The sequence below is a fragment of the Oncorhynchus keta genome, chromosome 20 (genome assembly GCF_023373465.1).
Source record: "Oncorhynchus keta strain PuntledgeMale-10-30-2019 chromosome 20, Oket_V2, whole genome shotgun sequence".
Classification (NCBI taxonomy): domain Eukaryota; kingdom Metazoa; phylum Chordata; class Actinopteri; order Salmoniformes; family Salmonidae; genus Oncorhynchus; species Oncorhynchus keta.
In genome coordinates, this window is record NC_068440.1 from 44,999,473 (window position 1) to 45,018,902 (window position 19,430).

The 19,430-nt window shown below is 47.6% G+C and overlaps 1 protein-coding gene across 1 annotated transcript in view; it reads right to left on the bottom strand.

The window, feature by feature from the left end:
- The window catches only part of LOC118381542 (CUB and sushi domain-containing protein 2-like), a 1,147,246-nt gene that overhangs the window by 320,999 nt on the left and 806,817 nt on the right, over window positions 1–19,430 (bottom strand). Inside the window, 1 exon segment of the mRNA XM_052473074.1 lies at window positions 18,272–18,459. Within this exon segment, the coding sequence (XP_052329034.1) occupies window positions 18,272–18,459 (188 nt within the window).

The window sequence follows — 19,430 nt, forward strand, 5'->3', positions numbered from 1 at the left end:
TGATCTGCAGAGGAGACACAATGACCCTGATCTGCAGAGGAGACACAATGACCCTGATCTGCAGAGGAGACACAATGACCCTGAGCTGCCGGGGAGACAGGACAATGACCCTGATCTGCCGAGGAGACAGGACAATGACCGTGATCTGCCGAGGAGACAGGACAATGACCGTGATCTGCTGAGGAGACAGCACAATGACCCTGAGCTGCAGAGGAGACAGGACAATGACCCTGATCTGCAGAGGAGACAGGACAATGACCCTGATCTGCAGAGGAGACAGCACAATGACCCTGATCTGCAGAGGAGACAGCACAATGACCCTGATCTGCAGAGGAGACAGGACAATGACCCTGATCTGCAGAGGAGACAGCACAATGACCCTGATCTGCCGAGGAGACAGCAGAATGACCCTGATCTGCCGAGGAGACAGGACAATGACCCTGATCTGACGAGGAGACAGCACAATGACCCTGATCTGCAGAGGAGATAGGACAATGACCCTCATCTGCCGAGGAGACACAATGACCCTGATCTGCAGAGGAGATAGGACAATGACCCTGAGCTGCCGAGGCGACACAATGACCCTGAGCTGCCGGGGCGACACAATGACCCTGATCTGCAGAGGAGACACAATGACCCTGATCTGCAGAGGAGACAGCACAATGACCCTGATCTGCAGAGGAGACAGGACAATGACCCTGATCTGCAGAGGAGACAGGACAATGACCCTGATCTGCAGAGGAGACAGCACAATGACCCTGATCTGCCGAGGAGACAGCAGAATGACCCTGATCTGCCGAGGAGACAGGACAATGACCCTGATCTGACGAGGAGACAGCACAATGACCCTGATCTGCAGAGGAGATAGGACAATGACCCTCATCTGCCGAGGAGACACAATGACCCTGATCTGCAGAGGAGATAGGACAATGACCCTGAGCTGCCGAGGCGACACAATGACCCTGAGCTGCCGGGGCGACACAATGACCCTGATCTGCAGAGGAGACACAATGACCCTGATCTGCAGAGGAGACAGCACAATGACCCTGATCTGCAGAGGAGACAGCACAATGACCCTGAGCTGCCGAGGCGACACAATGACCCTGAGCTGCCGAGGCGACACAATGACCCTGATCTGCAGAGGAGACAGCACAATGACCCTGAGCTGCCGAGGAAAACCACAGATGACAACGTGGGCTACACACTCACTGTCTCCGTTGAGGACGTACTCTGTAAGCCTGTTAACCCTCGCAATGCTTCCGGCCCAGATGGCATCCATAGCCGTCCCCTCAGAGCGTGGTCAGACCAGCTGGCTGTTTTGTTCTCTGACATTTTCGATCTCTCCCTTGCTTAGGACACTATACCCACCTGCATCAAGATCACCTGGTTGTAACATGAATCATTTGGTTGTTATTCCATTGGTTCAAGGCAGATGACCCACACTCATTGACGACTACACTTTTAAATGTCAGAGCAATCACCAGTAAAAACATTTATTCTGAATGACCTCATTACTGAGCTCAACGTTGATTGCATGTTTCTCATTGAAACCTGGCTGTCAGCAGACTGCATTGCTCTTATTGAAGCCTCCCCCCACGGACTACTCTTATCAGAAAAGGGATAAAGGGTGGGGGAACAAACCTCTATTTTAACTGCTGCTCTCAGTTGTAAGGACATTTCATTTGTCAACTTGGGGTCTGTTGAGCATCATGCTATACTCTTTAAATGTTAGCCACCCAAAGCACTGCCCCACTTTCTTTACTGATTTCTCTGAACTACGATCTATTGTTCTTGAGAACTATGATCATTGTGTTGGGTGATGTTAAAATTCATGTTGAAATAGAGACTCCAAGGGCATTGAATTTAGGAATCTTTTGAGCTCTATGGACATTATCCAACATGTTGCTGCAGCCATACTCTGGACCTGGTTATTACTAAGGGGCTTTCTACTGGGCCCACCCCTATCCACAGCCATACTCTGGACCTAGTTATTACCAAGGGGCTTTCTGCTGGGCCCAGCTATAACCACAGCCACACTCTGGACCTGGTTATTACCAAGGGGCTTTCTGCTGGGCCCAGATATAACCACCACCATACTCTGGACCTGGTTATTACTAAGGGGCTTTCTACTGGGCCCAGATATAACCACCACCATACTCTGGACCTGGTTATTACCAAGGGGCTTTCTACTGGGCCCACCCATAACCACAGCCATACTCTGGACCTGGTTATTACCAAGGGGCTTTCTACTGGGCCCACCCATAACCACAGCCATACTCTGGATCTGGTTATTACCAAGGGGCTTTCTGCTGGGCCCACCCATAACCACAACCATACTCTGGACCTGGTTATTAGCAAGGGGCTTTCTACTGGGCCCAGCTATAACCACAGCCATACTCTGGACCTGGTTATTACCAAGGGGCTTTCTACTGGGCCCAGCCCTATCCACAGCCATACTCTGGACCTGGTTATTACCAAGGGGCTTTCTACTGGGCCCACCCCTATCCACAGCCATACTCTGGACCTAGTTATTACCAAAGGGCTTTCTGCTGGGCCCAGCTATAACCACAGCCACACTCTGGACCTGGTTATTACCAAGGGGCTTTCTGCTGGGCCCAGATATAACCACCACCATACTCTGGACCTGGTTATTACAAAGGGGCTTTCTACTGGGCCCAGATATAACCACCACCATACTCTGGACCTGGTTATTACCAAGGGGCTTTCTACTGGGCCCACCCATAACCACAGCCATACTCTGGACCTGGTTATTACCAAGGGGCTTTCTACTGGGCCCACCCATAACCACAGCCATACTCTGGACCTGGTTATTACCAAGGGGCTTTCTACTGGGCCCACCCATAACCACAGCCATACTCTGGACCTGGTTATTACTAAGGGGCTTTCAACTGGGCCCACCCATAACCACAGCCATACTCTGGACCTGGTTATTACCAAGGGGCTTTCTACTGGGCCCACCTATAACCACAGCCATACTCTGGACCTAGTTATTACCAAGGGGCTTTCTACTGGGCCCACCTATAACCACAGCCATACTCTGGACCTGGTTATTACCAAGGGGCTTTCTGCTGGGCCCAGCTATAACCACAGCCATACTCTGGACCTGGTTATTACCAAGGGACTTTCTACTGGGTCCACCTAAAACCAAAGCCATACTCTGGACCTGGTTATTACCAAGGGGCTTTCTACTGGGCCCACCCATAACCACAGCCACACTCTGGACCTGGTTATTACTAAGGGGCTTTCTTCTGGGCCCACCCATAACCACAGCCATACTCTGGACCTGGTTATTACCAAGGGGCTTTCTACTGGGCCCACCTATAACCACAGCCATACTCTGGACCTGGTTATTACCAAGGGGCTTTCAACTGGGCCCACCCATAACCACCACCATACTCTGGACCTGGTTATTACCAAGGGGCTTTCTACTGGGCCCACCTATAACCACAGCCATACTCTGGACCTGGTTATTACCAAGGGGCTTTCAACTGGGCCCACCTATAACCACAGCCATACTCTGGACCTGGTTATTACCAAGGGGCTTTCAACTGGGCCCACCTATAACCACAGCCATGTTCTGGACCTGGTTATTACCAAGGGGCTTTCTACTGGGCTCACCTATAACCACATCCATACTATGGACCTGGTTATTACCAAGGGGCTTTCTACTGGGCCCACCCATAACCACAGCCATACTCTGGACCTGGTTATTACCAAGGGGCTTTCAACTGGGCCCACCTATAACCACAGCCATGTTCTGGACCTGGTAATTACCAAGGGGCTTTCTACTGGGCTCACCTATAACCACATCCATACTATGGACCTGGTTATTACCAAGGGGCTTTCTACTGGGCCCACCCATAACCACAGCCATACTCTGGACCTGGTTATTACCAAGGGGCTTTCAACTGGGCCCACCTATAACCACAGCCATGTTCTGGACCTGGTTATTACCAAGGGGCTTTCTACTGGGCTCACCTATAACCACATCCATACTATGGACCTGGTTATTACCAAGGGGCTTTCTACTGGGCCCACCCATAACCACCACCATACTCTGGACATGGTTATTACCAAGGGGCTTTCTACTGGGCCCACCTATAACCACAGCCATACTCTGGACCTGGTTATTACCAAGGGGCTTTCTATTGGACCTGGTTATTACCAAGGGGCTTTCTATTGGACCTGGTTATTGCCAAGGGGCTTTCTATTGGACCTGGTTATTACCAAGCGGCTTTCTATTGGACCTGGTTATTACCAAGGGGCTTTCTATTGGACCTGGTTATTACCAAGGGGCTTTCTACTGGACATGTTATTACCAAGGGGCTTTCTATTGGACCTGGTTATTACCAAGGGGCTTTCTATTGGACCTGGTTATTACCAAGGGGCTTTTTATTGGACCTGTTATTACCAAGGGGCTTTCTATTGGACCTGTTATTACCAAGGGGCTTTCTACTGGACCTGGTTATTACCAAGGGGCTTTCTATTGGACCTGGTTATTACCAAGGGGCTTTCTACTGGACCTGGTTATTACCAAGGGGCTTTCTATTGGACCTGGTTATTACCAAGGGGTTTTCTATTGGACCTGGTTATTACCAAGGGGCTTTCTATTGGACCTGGTTATTACCAAGGGGCTTTCTATTGGACCTGTTATTACCAAGCGGCTTTCTATTGGACCTGGTTATTACCAAGGGGCTTTCTATTGGACCTGGTTATTACCAAGGGGCTTTCTACTGGACATGTTATTACCAAGGGGCTTTCTATTGGACCTGGTTATTACCAAGGGGCTTTCTATTGGACCTGGTTATTACCAAGGGGCTTTCTATTGGACCTGTTATTACCAAGGGGCTTTCTATTGGACCTGTTATTACCAAGGGGCTTTCTACTGGACCTGGTTATTACCAAGGGGCTTTCTATTGGACCTGGTTATTACCAAGGGGCTTTCTGCTGGACCTGGTTATTACCAAGGGGCCTTCTATTGGACCTGGTTATTACCAAGGGGTTTTCTATTGGACCTGGTTATTACCAAGGGGCTTTCTATTGGACCTGGTTATTACCAAGGGCTTTCTATTGGACCTGTTATTACCAAGGGGCTTTCTATTGGACCTGGTTATTACCAAGGGGCATTCCATTGGATCTGGTTATTATCAAGGGGCTTTCTATTGGACCTGTTATTACCAAGGGTTTTCTATTGGACCTGGTTATTATCAAGGGGCTTTCTATTGGACCTGTTATTACCAAGGGGCTTTCTATTGGACCTGTTATTACCAAGGGGCATTCTATTGGACCTGGTTATTACCAAGGGGCTTTCTATTGGACCTGGTTATTACCAAGGGGCTTTCTATTGGACCTGGTTATTACCAAGGGGCTTTCTATTGGACCTGGTTATTACCAAGGGGCTTTCTATTGGACCTGGTTATTACCAAGGGGCTTTCTATTGGACCTGGTTATTGCCAAGGGGCTTTCTATTGGACCTGGTTATTACCAAGGGGCTTTCTATTGGACTTGGTTATTACCAAGGGGCTTTCTATTGGACCTGGTTATTACCAAGGGGCTTTCTACTGGACCTGTTATTACCAAGGGGCTTTCTATTGGACCTGGTTATTACCAAGGGGCTTTCTATTGGACCTGGTTATTACCAAGGGGCTTTCTATTGGACCTGGTTATTACCAAGGGGCTTTCTATTGGACCTGGTTATTGCCAAGGGGCTTTCTACTGGACATGTTATTACCAAGGGGCTTTCTATTGGACCTGGTTATTACCAAGGGGCTTTCTATTGGACCTGGTTATTACCAAGGGGCTTTCTATTGGACCTGTTATTACCAAGGGGCTTTCTATTGGACATGTTATTACCAAGGGGCTTTCTATTGGACCTGGTTATTACCAAGGGGCTTTCTACTGGACATGGTTATTACCAAGGGGCTTTCTATTGGACCTGGTTATTACCAAGGGGTTTTCTATTGGACCTGGTTATTACCAAGGGGCTTTCTATTGGACCTGGTTATTACCAAGGGGCTTTCTATTGGACCTGTTATTACCAAGGGGCTTTCTATTGGACCTGGTTATTACCAAGGGGCTTTCTATTGGACCTGGTTATTGCCAAGGGGCTTTCTATTGGACCTGGTTATTACCAAGCGGCTTTCTATTGGACCTGGTTATTACCAAGGGGCTTTCTATTGGACCTGGTTATTACCAAGGGGCTTTCTACTGGACATGTTATTACCAAGGGGCTTTCTATTGGACCTGGTTATTACCAAGGGGCTTTCTATTGGACCTGGTTATTACCAAGGGGCTTTTTATTGGACCTGTTATTACCAAGGGGCTTTCTATTGGACCTGTTATTACCAAGGGGCTTTCTACTGGACCTGGTTATTACCAAGGGGCTTTCTATTGGACCTGGTTATTACCAAGGGGCTTTCTACTGGACCTGGTTATTACCAAGGGGCTTTCTATTGGACCTGGTTATTACCAAGGGGTTTTCTATTGGACCTGGTTATTACCAAGGGGCTTTCTATTGGACCTGGTTATTACCAAGGGGCTTTCTATTGGACCTGTTATTACCAAGCGGCTTTCTATTGGACCTGGTTATTACCAAGGGGCTTTCTATTGGACCTGGTTATTACCAAGGGGCTTTCTACTGGACATGTTATTACCAAGGGGCTTTCTATTGGACCTGGTTATTACCAAGGGGCTTTCTATTGGACCTGGTTATTACCAAGGGGCTTTCTATTGGACCTGTTATTACCAAGGGGCTTTCTATTGGACCTGTTATTACCAAGGGGCTTTCTACTGGACCTGGTTATTACCAAGGGGCTTTCTATTGGACCTGGTTATTACCAAGGGGCTTTCTGCTGGACCTGGTTATTACCAAGGGGCCTTCTATTGGACCTGGTTATTACCAAGGGGTTTTCTATTGGACCTGGTTATTACCAAGGGGCTTTCTATTGGACCTGGTTATTACCAAGGGGCTTTCTATTGGACCTGTTATTACCAAGGGGCTTTCTATTGGACCTGGTTATTACCAAGGGGCATTCCATTGGATCTGGTTATTATCAAGGGGCTTTCTATTGGACCTGTTATTACCAAGGGGTTTTCTATTGGACCTGGTTATTATCAAGGGGCTTTCTATTGGACCTGTTATTACCAAGGGGCTTTCTATTGGACCTGTTATTACCAAGGGGCATTCTATTGGACCTGGTTATTACCAAGGGGCTTTCTATTGGACCTGGTTATTACCAAGGGGCTTTCTATTGGACCTGGTTATTACCAAGGGGCTTTCTATTGGACCTGGTTATTACCAAGGGGCTTTCTATTGGACCTGGTTATTACCAAGGGGCTTTCTATTGGACCTGGTTATTGCCAAGGGGCTTTCTATTGGACCTGGTTATTACCAAGGGGCTTTCTATTGGACTTGGTTATTACCAAGGGGCTTTCTATTGGACCTGGTTATTACCAAGGGGCTTTCTACTGGACCTGTTATTACCAAGGGGCTTTCTATTGGACCTGGTTATTACCAAGGGGCTTTCTATTGGACCTGGTTATTACCAAGGGGCTTTCTATTGGACCTGGTTATTACCAAGGGGCTTTCTATTGGACCTGGTTATTGCCAAGGGGCTTTCTACTGGACATGTTATTACCAAGGGGCTTTCTATTGGACCTGGTTATTACCAAGGGGCTTTCTATTGGACCTGGTTATTACCAAGGGGCTTTCTATTGGACCTGTTATTACCAAGGGGCTTTCTATTGGACATGTTATTACCAAGGGGCTTTCTACTGGACCTGGTTATTACCAAGGGGCTTTCTATTGGACCTGGTTATTACCAAGGGGCTTTCTACTGGACATGGTTATTACCAAGGGGCTTTCTATTGGACCTGGTTATTACCAAGGGGTTTTCTATTGGACCTGGTTATTACCAAGGGGCTTTCTATTGGACCTGGTTATTACCAAGGGGCTTTCTATTGGACCTGTTATTACCAAGGGGCTTTCTATTGGACCTGGTTATTACCAATGGGCATTCCATTGGATCTGGTTATTATCAAGGGGCTTTCTATTGGACCTGTTATTACCAAGGGGTTTTCTATTGGACCTGGTTATTATCAAGGGGCTTTCTATTGGACCTGTTATTACCAAGGGGCTTTCTATTGGACCTGTTATTACCAAGGGGCATTCTATTGGACCTGGTTATTACCAAGGGGCTTTCTATTGGACCTGGTTATTACCAAGGGGCTTTCTATTGGACCTGGTTATTACCAAGGGGCTTTCTATTGGACCTGGTTATTACCAAGGCGCTTTCTATTGGACCTGGTTATTACCAAGGGGCTTTCTATTGGACCTGGTTATTGCCAAGGGGCTTTCTATTGGACCTGGTTATTACCAAGGGGCTTTCTATTGGACCTGGTTATTACCAAGGGGCTTTCTACTGGACCTGTTATTACCAAGGGGCTTTCTATTGGACCTGGTTATTACCAAGGGGCTTTCTATTGGACCTGGTTATTACCAAGGGGCTTTCTATTGGACCTGGTTATTACCAAGGGGCTTTCTATTGGACCTGGTTATTACCAAGGGGCTTTCTATTGGACCTGGTTATTACCAAGGGGCTTTCTATTGGACCTGGTTATTACCAATGGGCTTTCTATTGGACCTGGTTATTACCAAGGGGCTTTCTATTGGACCTGGTTATTACCAAGGGGCTTTCTATTGGACCTGTTATTACCAAGGGGCTTTCTATTGGACCTGTTATTACCAAGGGGCTTTCTATTGGACCTGGTTATTACCAAGGGGCTTTCTACTGGACCTGGTTATTACCAAGGGGCTTTCTATTGGACCTGGTTATTACCAAGGGGCTTTCTATTGGACCTGTTATTACCAAGGGGTTTTCTATTGGAGCATGGTTATTACCAAGGGGCTTTCTATTGGACCTGGTTATTACCAAGGGGCTTTCTACTGGACCTGGTTATTACCAAGGGGCATTCTATTGGACCTGGTTATTACCAAGGGGCTTTCTATTGGACCTGGTTATTACCAAGGGGCTTTCTATCGGACCTGGTTATTACCAAGGGTCTTTCTATTGGACCTGTTATTACCAAGGGGCTTTCTACTGGACCTGGTTATTACCAAGGGGCTTTCTATTGGACCTGGTTATTACCAAGGGGCTTTCTATTGGACCTGTTATTACCAAGGGGCTTTCTATTGGACCTGGTTATTACCAAGGGGCTTTCTATTGGACCTGTTATTACCAAGGGGCTTTCTACTGGACCTGGTTATTACCAAGGGGCTTTCTATTGGACCTGGTTATTACCAAGGGGCTTTCTATTGGACCTGTTATTACCAAGGGGCATTCTATTGGACCTGGTTATTACCAAGGGGCTTTCTATTGGACCTGGTTATTACCAAGGGGCTTTCTATTGGACCTGGTTATTACCAATGGGCTTTCTATTGGAGCTGTTATTACCAAGGGGCTTTCTATTGGAGCTGGTTATTACCAAGGGGCTTTCTATTGGAGCTGTTATTACCAAGGGGCTTTCTACTGGACCTGGTTATTACCAAGGGGCTTTCTATTGGAGCTGTTATTACCACGGGGCTTTCTATTGGAGCTGGTTATTACCAAGGGGCTTTCTATTGGAGCTGTTATTACCAAGGGGCTTTCTATTGGACATGGTTATTACCAAGGGGCTTTCTATTGGACCTGGTTATTACCAAGGGGCTTTCTATTGGACCTGGTTATTACCAAGGGGCTTTCTATTGGACCTGGTTTGTTTACTTGCTGTATTGAATACAGATTTCCCAGTCTTCAATTTGATCGATTATTAACGTTTAAAAATACCTAAAGTTGTGTTACAAAAGTAGTTTGAAATATTTTGGCAAAGTTTATTTTATTTTATTTTTATTTTATGTTTTTTTCTGGATCAAACCTGCTTTATAAATGGACATTTTGGGTATATATGGACGGAATTAATCAAACTAAAGGACCATTTGTGATGTTTATGGGACATATTGGAGTGCCAACAAAAGAAGCTCGTCAAAGGTATGTTTTATATTTACTTCAGCGTTTTGTGTAGCGCCTGCAGGTTTGAAATATGCTACCCTCTTATTTGACATAGTGCTATCATCAGATAAAAGCTTCTTAATGCTTTTGACGAAAAGCTTTTTGAAATCTGACATGTTGGCTGGATTCACAACGAGTGTAGCTTTAATTGAGTATCTTACATGTGATTTAATGAATGTTTGATTTTAGATCATGATTTGAATTTGCCAGGCTGCATTTTCCCTGTTTTTGTCCCCTATACCATATTAACTATCCCAAAGCCTAGGACCAAGAGGCATGGAGAGACAGCCTTTTAACTATCCCAAAGCCTAGGACCAAGAGGCATGGAGAGACAGCCTTTTAACTATCCCAAAGCCTAGGACCAAGAGGCATGGAGAGACAGCCTTTTAACTATCCCAAAGCCCAGGACCAAGAGGCATGGAGAGACAGCCTTTTAACTACCCCAAAGCCCAGGACCGAGAGGCATGGAGAGGCAGCCTTTTAACTATCCTGAAGTCTAGGACAATGAGGCATGGAGAGACAGCCTTTTAACTATCCCCAAGCCCAGGACCAAGAGGCATGGAGAGGCAGCCTTTTAACTACCCCAAAGCCCAGGACCGAGCCTACTTACTATGCCCCCAGCCTTTAGTTATTATGCCCCCAGCCTGCCAGAGAACCTGAGGGGGCGGGGGGACTGTGGACATATTTAAAGGGGATCGTAAAACACACCTCTTAGCTTTTATTTTCCTCGTATTAAGTCATCAGTATTTATTGTTACTCTTTATTGTCTTTTTTTCTCTTACCGTTTGTTGTGTAATAAATATAAAAGTTTTTATTTTCAGTGTTTTTCTTAGTTTTTTTCCTCTGAAGGACATTGTGTTGCATCCCATGTCTGAAATGTGCTGAATAAATAAAGCTTGATTTAATGTCCACTATCATCCCCAGTGCCCAAGAATGGGGAAAAACTGAGCTGAATGAACACCAACCAGTAGCACCCACTTCCCTCATCATGAAATGCTTTGAGAGGCTAAGACCACATCACCTCCTCCCTCCCCAACACACTCCACCCTCTCCAATTCACCTACCGCCCTGACAGATCCACGGACGCCATTCCACTGCACAACTGCCCTCACCCACCTGGACAAGAGTGAGGTGCGTGAGGATGCTGTTCATTGACTACAGCTCATCCATCAATACCACAGTGCCCTATAAGATCAATTCAAAGCTCACAGCCTTGGGCCTGAACTCCTCCCTGTGCAACTGGGTCCTGGGCTTCCTGATAGGCCGACCCCCAGGTGGTGAAGGTAGGCAATGTTACATCCTCAACATTCTCAACATGGGGGCCCCACAAGGGTGCGTCCTCAGTCCCCTCCTGTATTTCCTGTATACCCACGACTGACTGGCCTCACACAGTTACAACTCCATCATCAAGTTCACTGACGACACGACACTAGTAGGCCTCATTACCAACAACAACGAGGCAGCCTACAGGGAGGAGGTAGGCACCCTGACGGCCTGATGCCAGGTAAACAATATTTTCCTCAACGTCAGCAAAACAAAGGAGCTGATTGTGGACTTCAGGAGGAAGTCAATAACTTCAAGTTCCTTGGCGTCCACATCTCAGAGAAGCAGAAATGGTCTAACCACATGGACACCGTAGTGAAGAAGGCAAGACAGCAACTCTTCAAACTCTGCTGATGCTGAATAAATCTGGCCTGTCCCCGAGGGCCCTCACAGTGTTCTACAGGAGCCCCATCGAGAGTAAACTATCGGGCTGAATCACAGCCTGGTGCATCACTGCCTGGTCCACACTGCCTAGTGCACACTGCCTGCCCTACAGTTACAAAACCTGGAAGATCACCAGGGATCCCAGCCACCCGAGCCACGCCCTCTTCTCCCCGCATCGATCACTCAGATGTGGACAATACAAGAGCATCAAGGCAAAAAACTGGACGACAGTTTCTATCCTCAGGACCATCAGGCTGCTGAATAGCCACCACTAGTCAGCTACCCAGAGCAACTGCTCCTATGGACCCCCCACTTTTACTGCCCCCAACTGACTTTTACTTTTCCCCCCCAACTGACTTTTACTTTCCCCCAACTGACTTTTACTTTCCCCCAACTGACTTTTACTTTTCCCCCCTCCAACTGACTTTTACTTTTCTCCCCCAACTAAAATTTTATTTTCCCCCCCAAATGTTTTACTTTTCCCCAAAGAACTGACTTTACTTTTCCCCCAATGTTTTACATCCCCCAAGTGACTTTTATTTTCTCCTTTGCCAAGATAATCCCCCCACCTGACTTTTAGGTGTGGCCCCCTCAACTGACTTTTGACTTTTCTCCCCCAACTGACTTTTACTTTTCCCCCTCAACCTTTTGCTTTTCTCCCCCAACTGACTTTTATTCTAAAACTGACTTTTACTTTTGTCCCCCAACTGACTTTTACTTTTCTCCCCCTCCAACTGACTTTTACTTTTCTCCCTGACTTTTAGTCCCCCCTCCAACTGACTTTTACTTTTCTACCCCAACTGACTTTTACTTTTCCCCCTCCAACTGACTTTTACGTTTAACCAACTGACTTTTACCCCCCTCCAACTGACTTTTACTTTTCTCCCCCAACTGACTTTTACTTTTCCCCCCTCCAACTGACTTTTACTTTTCTCCCCCAACTGACTTTTACTTTTCCCCCTCCATCCAACTGACTTTTACTTTTCTCCCCCAACTGACTTTTACTTTTCTCCCCCAACTGACTTTTACTTCTTCCCCCCAACTGACTTTTACTTTTCTCCCCCTCCAACTGACTTTTACTTTTCTCCCCCAACTGACTTTTACCGCGTTCCCCCCTCCAACTGACTTTTACTTTTCTCCCCAGACTTTTACTTTTCTCCCCCAACTGACTTTTACTTCCCCCCAACTGACTTTTACTTTTCTCCCCCTCCAACTGACTTTTACTTTTCTCCCCAACTGACTTTTACTTTTCCCCCTCCAACTGACTTTTACTTTTCTCCCCAACTGAAGCTCTCCCCCCCAACTGACTTTTCTTTTCTCCCCAACTGAACTTTTCATCCCCCAACTGACTTTTACTTTTGACTCCCCCCTCCAACTGACTTTTACTTTTCTCCCCCAACTGACTTTTACTTTTCCCCCTCCAACTGACTTTTACTTTTCTCCCCCCTCCAACTGACTTTTACTTTTCTCCCCCAACTGACTTTTACTTTTCCCCCCTCCAACTGACTTTTACTTTTCCCCCCTCCAACTGACTTTTACTTTTCTCCCCCAACTGACTTTTACTTTTCTCCCCCTCCAACTGACTTTTACTTTTCTCCCCCCTCCAACTGACTTTTTACCCCCCTCCAACTGACTTTTATTTTCCCCCTCCAACTGACTTTTACTTTTCTCCCCCCAACTGACTTTTACTTTTTTATCTCCCCCTCCAACTGACTTTTACTTTTCCCCTCCAACTGACTTTTACTTTTCTCCCCCAACTGACTTTTACTTTTCCCCCCCTCCAACTGATTTCCTTTTCCCCCTCTCCAACTGACTTTTCCTTTCTCCCCCAACTGACTTTATTTTCTCCTCCAACTGACTTCTCATTTCCCCCTCCAACTGACTTTTACTTTTCTCCCCCCCTGACTTTTACTTTTCCCCTCCAACTGACTTTTACTTTTCCCCCCTCCAACTGACTTTTTACTTTTCTCCCCCAACTGACTTTTACTTTTCTCCCCCAACGACATGAACAAAACATGTAAAGTGTTGGTCCAATTTTTCATGAGCTGCAATTAAATATCCCATAAATGTTTCACACACACAAAGAACTTATCTCTGTAAAATGTTGTGCAAAAAATGTGTTTTACATCCCTGTTAGTGAGAATTTCTCCTTTGCCAAGATAATCCAGCCACCTGACAGGTGTGGCATATCAAGAAGCTGATTAAACAGCATGATCATTACACAGGGTCACCTTGTGCTGGGGACAATAAAAGGTCATTCTAAAATGGGTAGTTTTGTCACACAACATAATGCTACAGACACTGAGGGGGTGTTCAACTGTCTGCCTGCAGGAGTCCCAGTAACATTCATTTCCTCCAGTACGTCCAACCGGCCTCACAACCAACAACCACAGACCACGTGTAACCACGACAACCCAGGACCTCCACATCCGTCTTCTTCACCTGCGGGATCGTCTGAGACCAGCCAACTGGACAGCTGATGAAACTGTAGGTTTTACACAAATGAAGAATTTCTGCACAAACTGTCAGCAACCGTGTCTGTAAAGCTCATCCGCGTGCACTTCTTCCTCACCAGGGAAGCTCATCCGCGTGCTCGTCTACCTCACCAGGGAAGCTCATCCGCGTGCTCGTCTTCCTCACCAGGGAAGCTCATCCGCGTGCTCGTCTTCCTCACCAGGGAAGCTCATCCGCGTGCTCGTCTTCCTCACCAGGGAAGCTCATCCGCGTGCTCGTCTTCCTCACCAGGGAAGCTCATCCGCGTGCTCGTCTTCCTCACCAGGGAAGCTCATCCGCGTGCTCGTCTTCCTCACCAGGGAAGCTCATCCGCGTGCTCGTCTTCCTCACCAGGAAGCTCATCCCGTGCTCGTCTTCCTCCCAGGGAAGCTCATCCGGGTGCTGGTTTCCTCTCAGGTTGTGAAGCTCCCCTCTCGTCTACCTCCTCTCCATTTCCTCTCCTCCCCTGCCTCTCATTTCCTTCCTCCCTCTCCTCTCTCATCCGCCCCTGCTCGTCTTCCTCATCAGGGAACTCATCCTCTCCTCTCATCCTCGTCATTCTTCCTCATCCTCATCCGCGTGCTCGTCTTCCTCATCAGGGAAGCTCATCCCCTCGTCTCCCCTCGTCCTCACCAGGGTTTTGACCTGACTGCAGTTCCTCTCCTCCGACTTCTCGGCCATGCTGATTTCCTGTTCTTCCCGGATGAATCCTGGTTTCAACTGTACCGGGCAGATGGCAGACAGCGTGTATGGACGTGGGTGAGTGGTTTGCTGATGTCAACGTTGTGAACATGGTGCCCCATGGTGGCAGTGGGATTATGTTACGGGCAGGCATAAACTACGGACAACGAACATAACTACATTTTATCTATGACAATTTCCTACCCTCTCCTCTCATTTCCTCTCCTCCCCTCTCCACTCATTTCCTCTCCTCCCCTCTCCTCTCATTTCCTCTCCTCTCATTTCCTCTCCTCCCCTCTCCTCTCATTTCCTCTCCTCCCCTCTCCTCTCATTTCCTCTCCTCCCCTCTCCTCTCATTTCCTCTCCTCCCCTCTCCTCTCATTTCCTCTCCTCCCCTCTCCTCTCATTTCCTCTCCTCCCCTCTCCTCTCATTTCCTCTCCTCCCCTCTCCACTCATTTCCTCTCCTCCCCTCTCCACTCATTTCCTCTCCTCCCCTCTCCTCTCCTCCCCTCTCCTCTCATTTCCTCTCCTCCCCTCTCCTCTCATTTCCTCTCCTCCCCTCTCCACTCATTTCCTCTCCTCCCCTCTCCTCTCCTCCCCTCTCCTCTCATTTCCTACCCTCTCCTCTCCTCTCCTCTCCTCCCCTCTCCTCTCCTCTCCTCCCCTCTCCTCTCATTTCCTACCCTCTCCTCTCCTCTCCTCCCCTCTCCTCTCATTTCCTACCCTCTCCTCTCCTCTCCTCCCCTCTCCTCTCATTTCCTACCCTCTCCTCTCCTCTCCTCCCCTCTCCTCTCATTTCCTACCCTCTCCTCTCCTCTCCTCCCCTCTCCTCTCATTTCCTACCCTCTCCTCTCCTCTCCTCCCCTCTCCACTCATTTCCTCTCCTCTCATTTCGTACCCATTCCACTCATTTCCTCTCCTATCCTCTTCTCTCATTTCCTACCCACTCCTCTCATTTCCTATCCTCTTCTCTCATTTCCTACCCACTCCTCTCATTTCCTACCCTCTTCTCTCATTTCCTACCCACTCCTCTCATTTCCTACCCTCTCCTCTCACTTCTTACCCTCTCATTTCCTACCCTCTCCTCTCGTTTCCTCTTTTCCTTTCCTCTACTCTCATCCTCCATTACACAAAACTCTGTTTATAATATACTACAGCGAAACATACTGTACTACCCCAAACTTGTGTTTCCCATTAACTGAATGTTGACTTCAATGACCCCAAACAGAGGGTACGGGCTAATATTGTCCTTTCATCTCTCCTTTCCTTTCATCTCTCCTTTCCTTTCATCTCTCCTTTCCTTTTATGATCTACCGTTCTAAAATGTAAAAAGTACTCATATTACCTAAAATGGTATTCAACCATATTCAAACCAACGTGTGTTTATTGAAGTTCAGTTTTACATTCAGAGCTGACTGTAATCACACCAGTGAGTTTACAAGCTACTCCCTTCTCTTTTAGCTTTTCTCTGACTGTGTAATGAGGCCATTATAGATGCAGATTTCTCCAGAATAGTAGGTCTTTAAACACAACGTCCCAACAGTCATCTTTCACTTCAACTATGTTTTTAATCCTCTATTCCTGACGACAGATGTTCACCCACTGCAGAAACCCTCTGAGACTCAACCACAACACACAGACCAGTTACCAGACCCGTCAACCAACTGCTACACACACTATCCACACCCAACATCCACCCACACGGAAAAGGGGCCTGTGATCTTGAATGCACTATGATCGTCTGTGCGTGTAAACAGTGTGTACGGTACTGTACCGTCGTCGCCTGTGATCAAACAAGCTCCAAAACAGCAAAGTGTCGGTCAGCGCAACGAACCACAGGACTGTCTCACAACAAACGGCCGTTTGCTCTAATTTATCGGAAGCATTTAGTGTGCAACAAGACGCCAGGGATCAAACAGAGCTTTGACACACACACACACACACACACACACACACACACACACACACACACACACACACACACACACACACACACACACACACACACACACACACACGCACGCACGCACACACACACACACACACACACACACTCTACTTTCTCTCTCTCCCCCTCTCTCTCTCTCTCTCTCACCGCCACTCCTCTCTCTCGTCCCTCTCTCTCACCCCTCTCTCTCTCTCTACCCCCCTCTCTCTCTCTCTCACCACCACTCCCTCTCTCTCGTCCCTCTCTCTCCCCCCCCCTCTCTCTCTCTCTCACCACCACTCCCTCTCTCTCGTCCCTCTCTCTCACCCCCCTCTCTCTCCCCCTCTCTCTCTCTCACCACCACTCCCTCTCTCTCCCCTCCTCTCTCTCTCTCTCTCTCACCGCCACTCCCTCTCTCTCGTCCCTCTCTCTCACTCCCTCTCTCTCTCTCTCTCTACCCCCTCTCTCTCTCTCTCACCACCACTCCTCTCTCGTCCCTCTCCCTCCCCCTCTCTCTCTCTCTCTCACCACCACTCCCTCTCTCTCCCCCTCTCTCTCGTCCCTCTCTCTCACCACCACTCCCTCTCTCTCGTCCCTCTCTCTCCCCCTCTCTCTCTCTCTCTCCCGCCCCTTTCTCTCTCTCTCTCACCACCACTCCCTCTCTCTCCCCCTCCCTCTCTCTTGTCCCTCTCTCTCACCACCACTCCCTCTCTCTCGTCCCTCTCTCTCCCCTCTCTCTCTCTCTCTCTCTCTCACCACCACTCACTCTCTCTCCCCCTCTCTCTCCCCCCTCTCTCTCTCTCTCTCTCTCTCTCTCTCTCTCTCTCTCTCTCTCTCACCACCACTCCCTCTCTCTCTCCCCTCTCTCGTCCCTCTCTCACCACCACTCCCTCTCTCTCCCCCTCTCTCTCCCCTCTCTCTCTCTCTCCCCCCCTCTCTCTCTCTCTCACCACCACTCCCTCTCTCTCGTCCCTCTCTCACCACCTCCTCTCTCTCTCTCTCTCTCTCTCTCTCTCTCTCTCTCTCTCTCTCTCTCTCTCTCTCTCTCTCTCTCTCTCTCTCTCTCTCTCACCACCACTCCCTCTCTCTCGTCCCTCTCTCTCAGCCCAACTCTCTCGCTTTTGCTCTTTCTCTCTGTTTCTATCCCATAATTTCTCTCTCTCTCTCCCCCACTTCTCATTCTCCATTACTACGAAAGACCAAAACCACAGAAGCACTTTACTCCTCCCACCACTAGGGGGGGGTCAACCTGTGTACTGCAGGATGAAGCCGTTGCTGCTGAGCGATGCGTAGCTGCGGAAGGCGAGGAAGAGTGTGCCTACCTGTGTACTGCAGGATGAAGCCGTTGCTGCTGAGCGATGCGTAGCTGCGGAAGGCGAGGAAGAGTGTGCCTACCTGTGTACTGCAGGATGAAGCCGTTGCTGCTGAGCGATGCGTCGCTGCGGAAGGCGAGGAAGAGTGTGTTGGAACTGCTCTCGATGCGGTCGGGGACGTCAGTACCGTAGAAACTCCCCAACAGAGGATGGAGGGAGTCAGGACCGTCATAGATGTGGAGGAAGTCATAGCTGGGCTCCAGACTGAATCTGAACGACACAGAGAGAATTAGAAAATATATCATTTTGTAAATTTGATTATCGTGTTTCTCATACCTAGCGAGCATAATGTGTGAATATTGTACCATGTGTTTTTGATCTGACCAGGGAATAATGTGGATAAAGACTATTCTAGACCGTATAATCTGACCAGGGAATAATGTGGATAAAGACTATTCTAGACCATTTAATCTGACCGGGGAATAATGTGGATAAAGACTATTCTAGACCGTATAATCTGACCAGGGAATAATGTGGATAAAGACTATTCTAGACCATTTAATCTGACCAGGGAATAATGTGGATAAAGACTATTCTAGACCATTTAATCTGACCAGGGAATAATGTGGATAAAGACTATTCTAGACCGTTTAATCTGACCAGGGAATAATGTGGATAAAGACTATTCTAGACCGTTTAATCTGACCAGGGAATAATGTGGATAAAGACTATTCTAGACCATTTAATCTGACCAGGGAATAATGTGGATAATCTAGACCATTTAATCCGACCAGGGAATAATGTGGATAATCTAGACCATATAATCTGACCAGGGAATAATGTAGATAATCTAGACCATTTAATCTGACCAGGGAATAATGTGGATAATCTAGACCATTTAATCTGACCAGGGAATAATGTGGATAATCTAGACCATTTAATCCGACCAGGGAATAATGTGGATAATCTAGACCATTTAATCTGACCAGGGAATAATGTGGATAATCTAGACCATTTAATCCGACCAGGGAATAATGTGGATAATCTAGACCATTTAATCTGACCATGGACTAATGTGGATAATCTAGACCATTTAATCCGACCAGGGAATAATGAATACATGGGAATACATGATGAATCAAGTGAACAACATTGACATGGTCTCTACGGAGACGAATCCAAACCGCGACTTAAAGTCTAAAGTTGGCAACAACAACATGAACATTTTGAAGTTTTCCTCT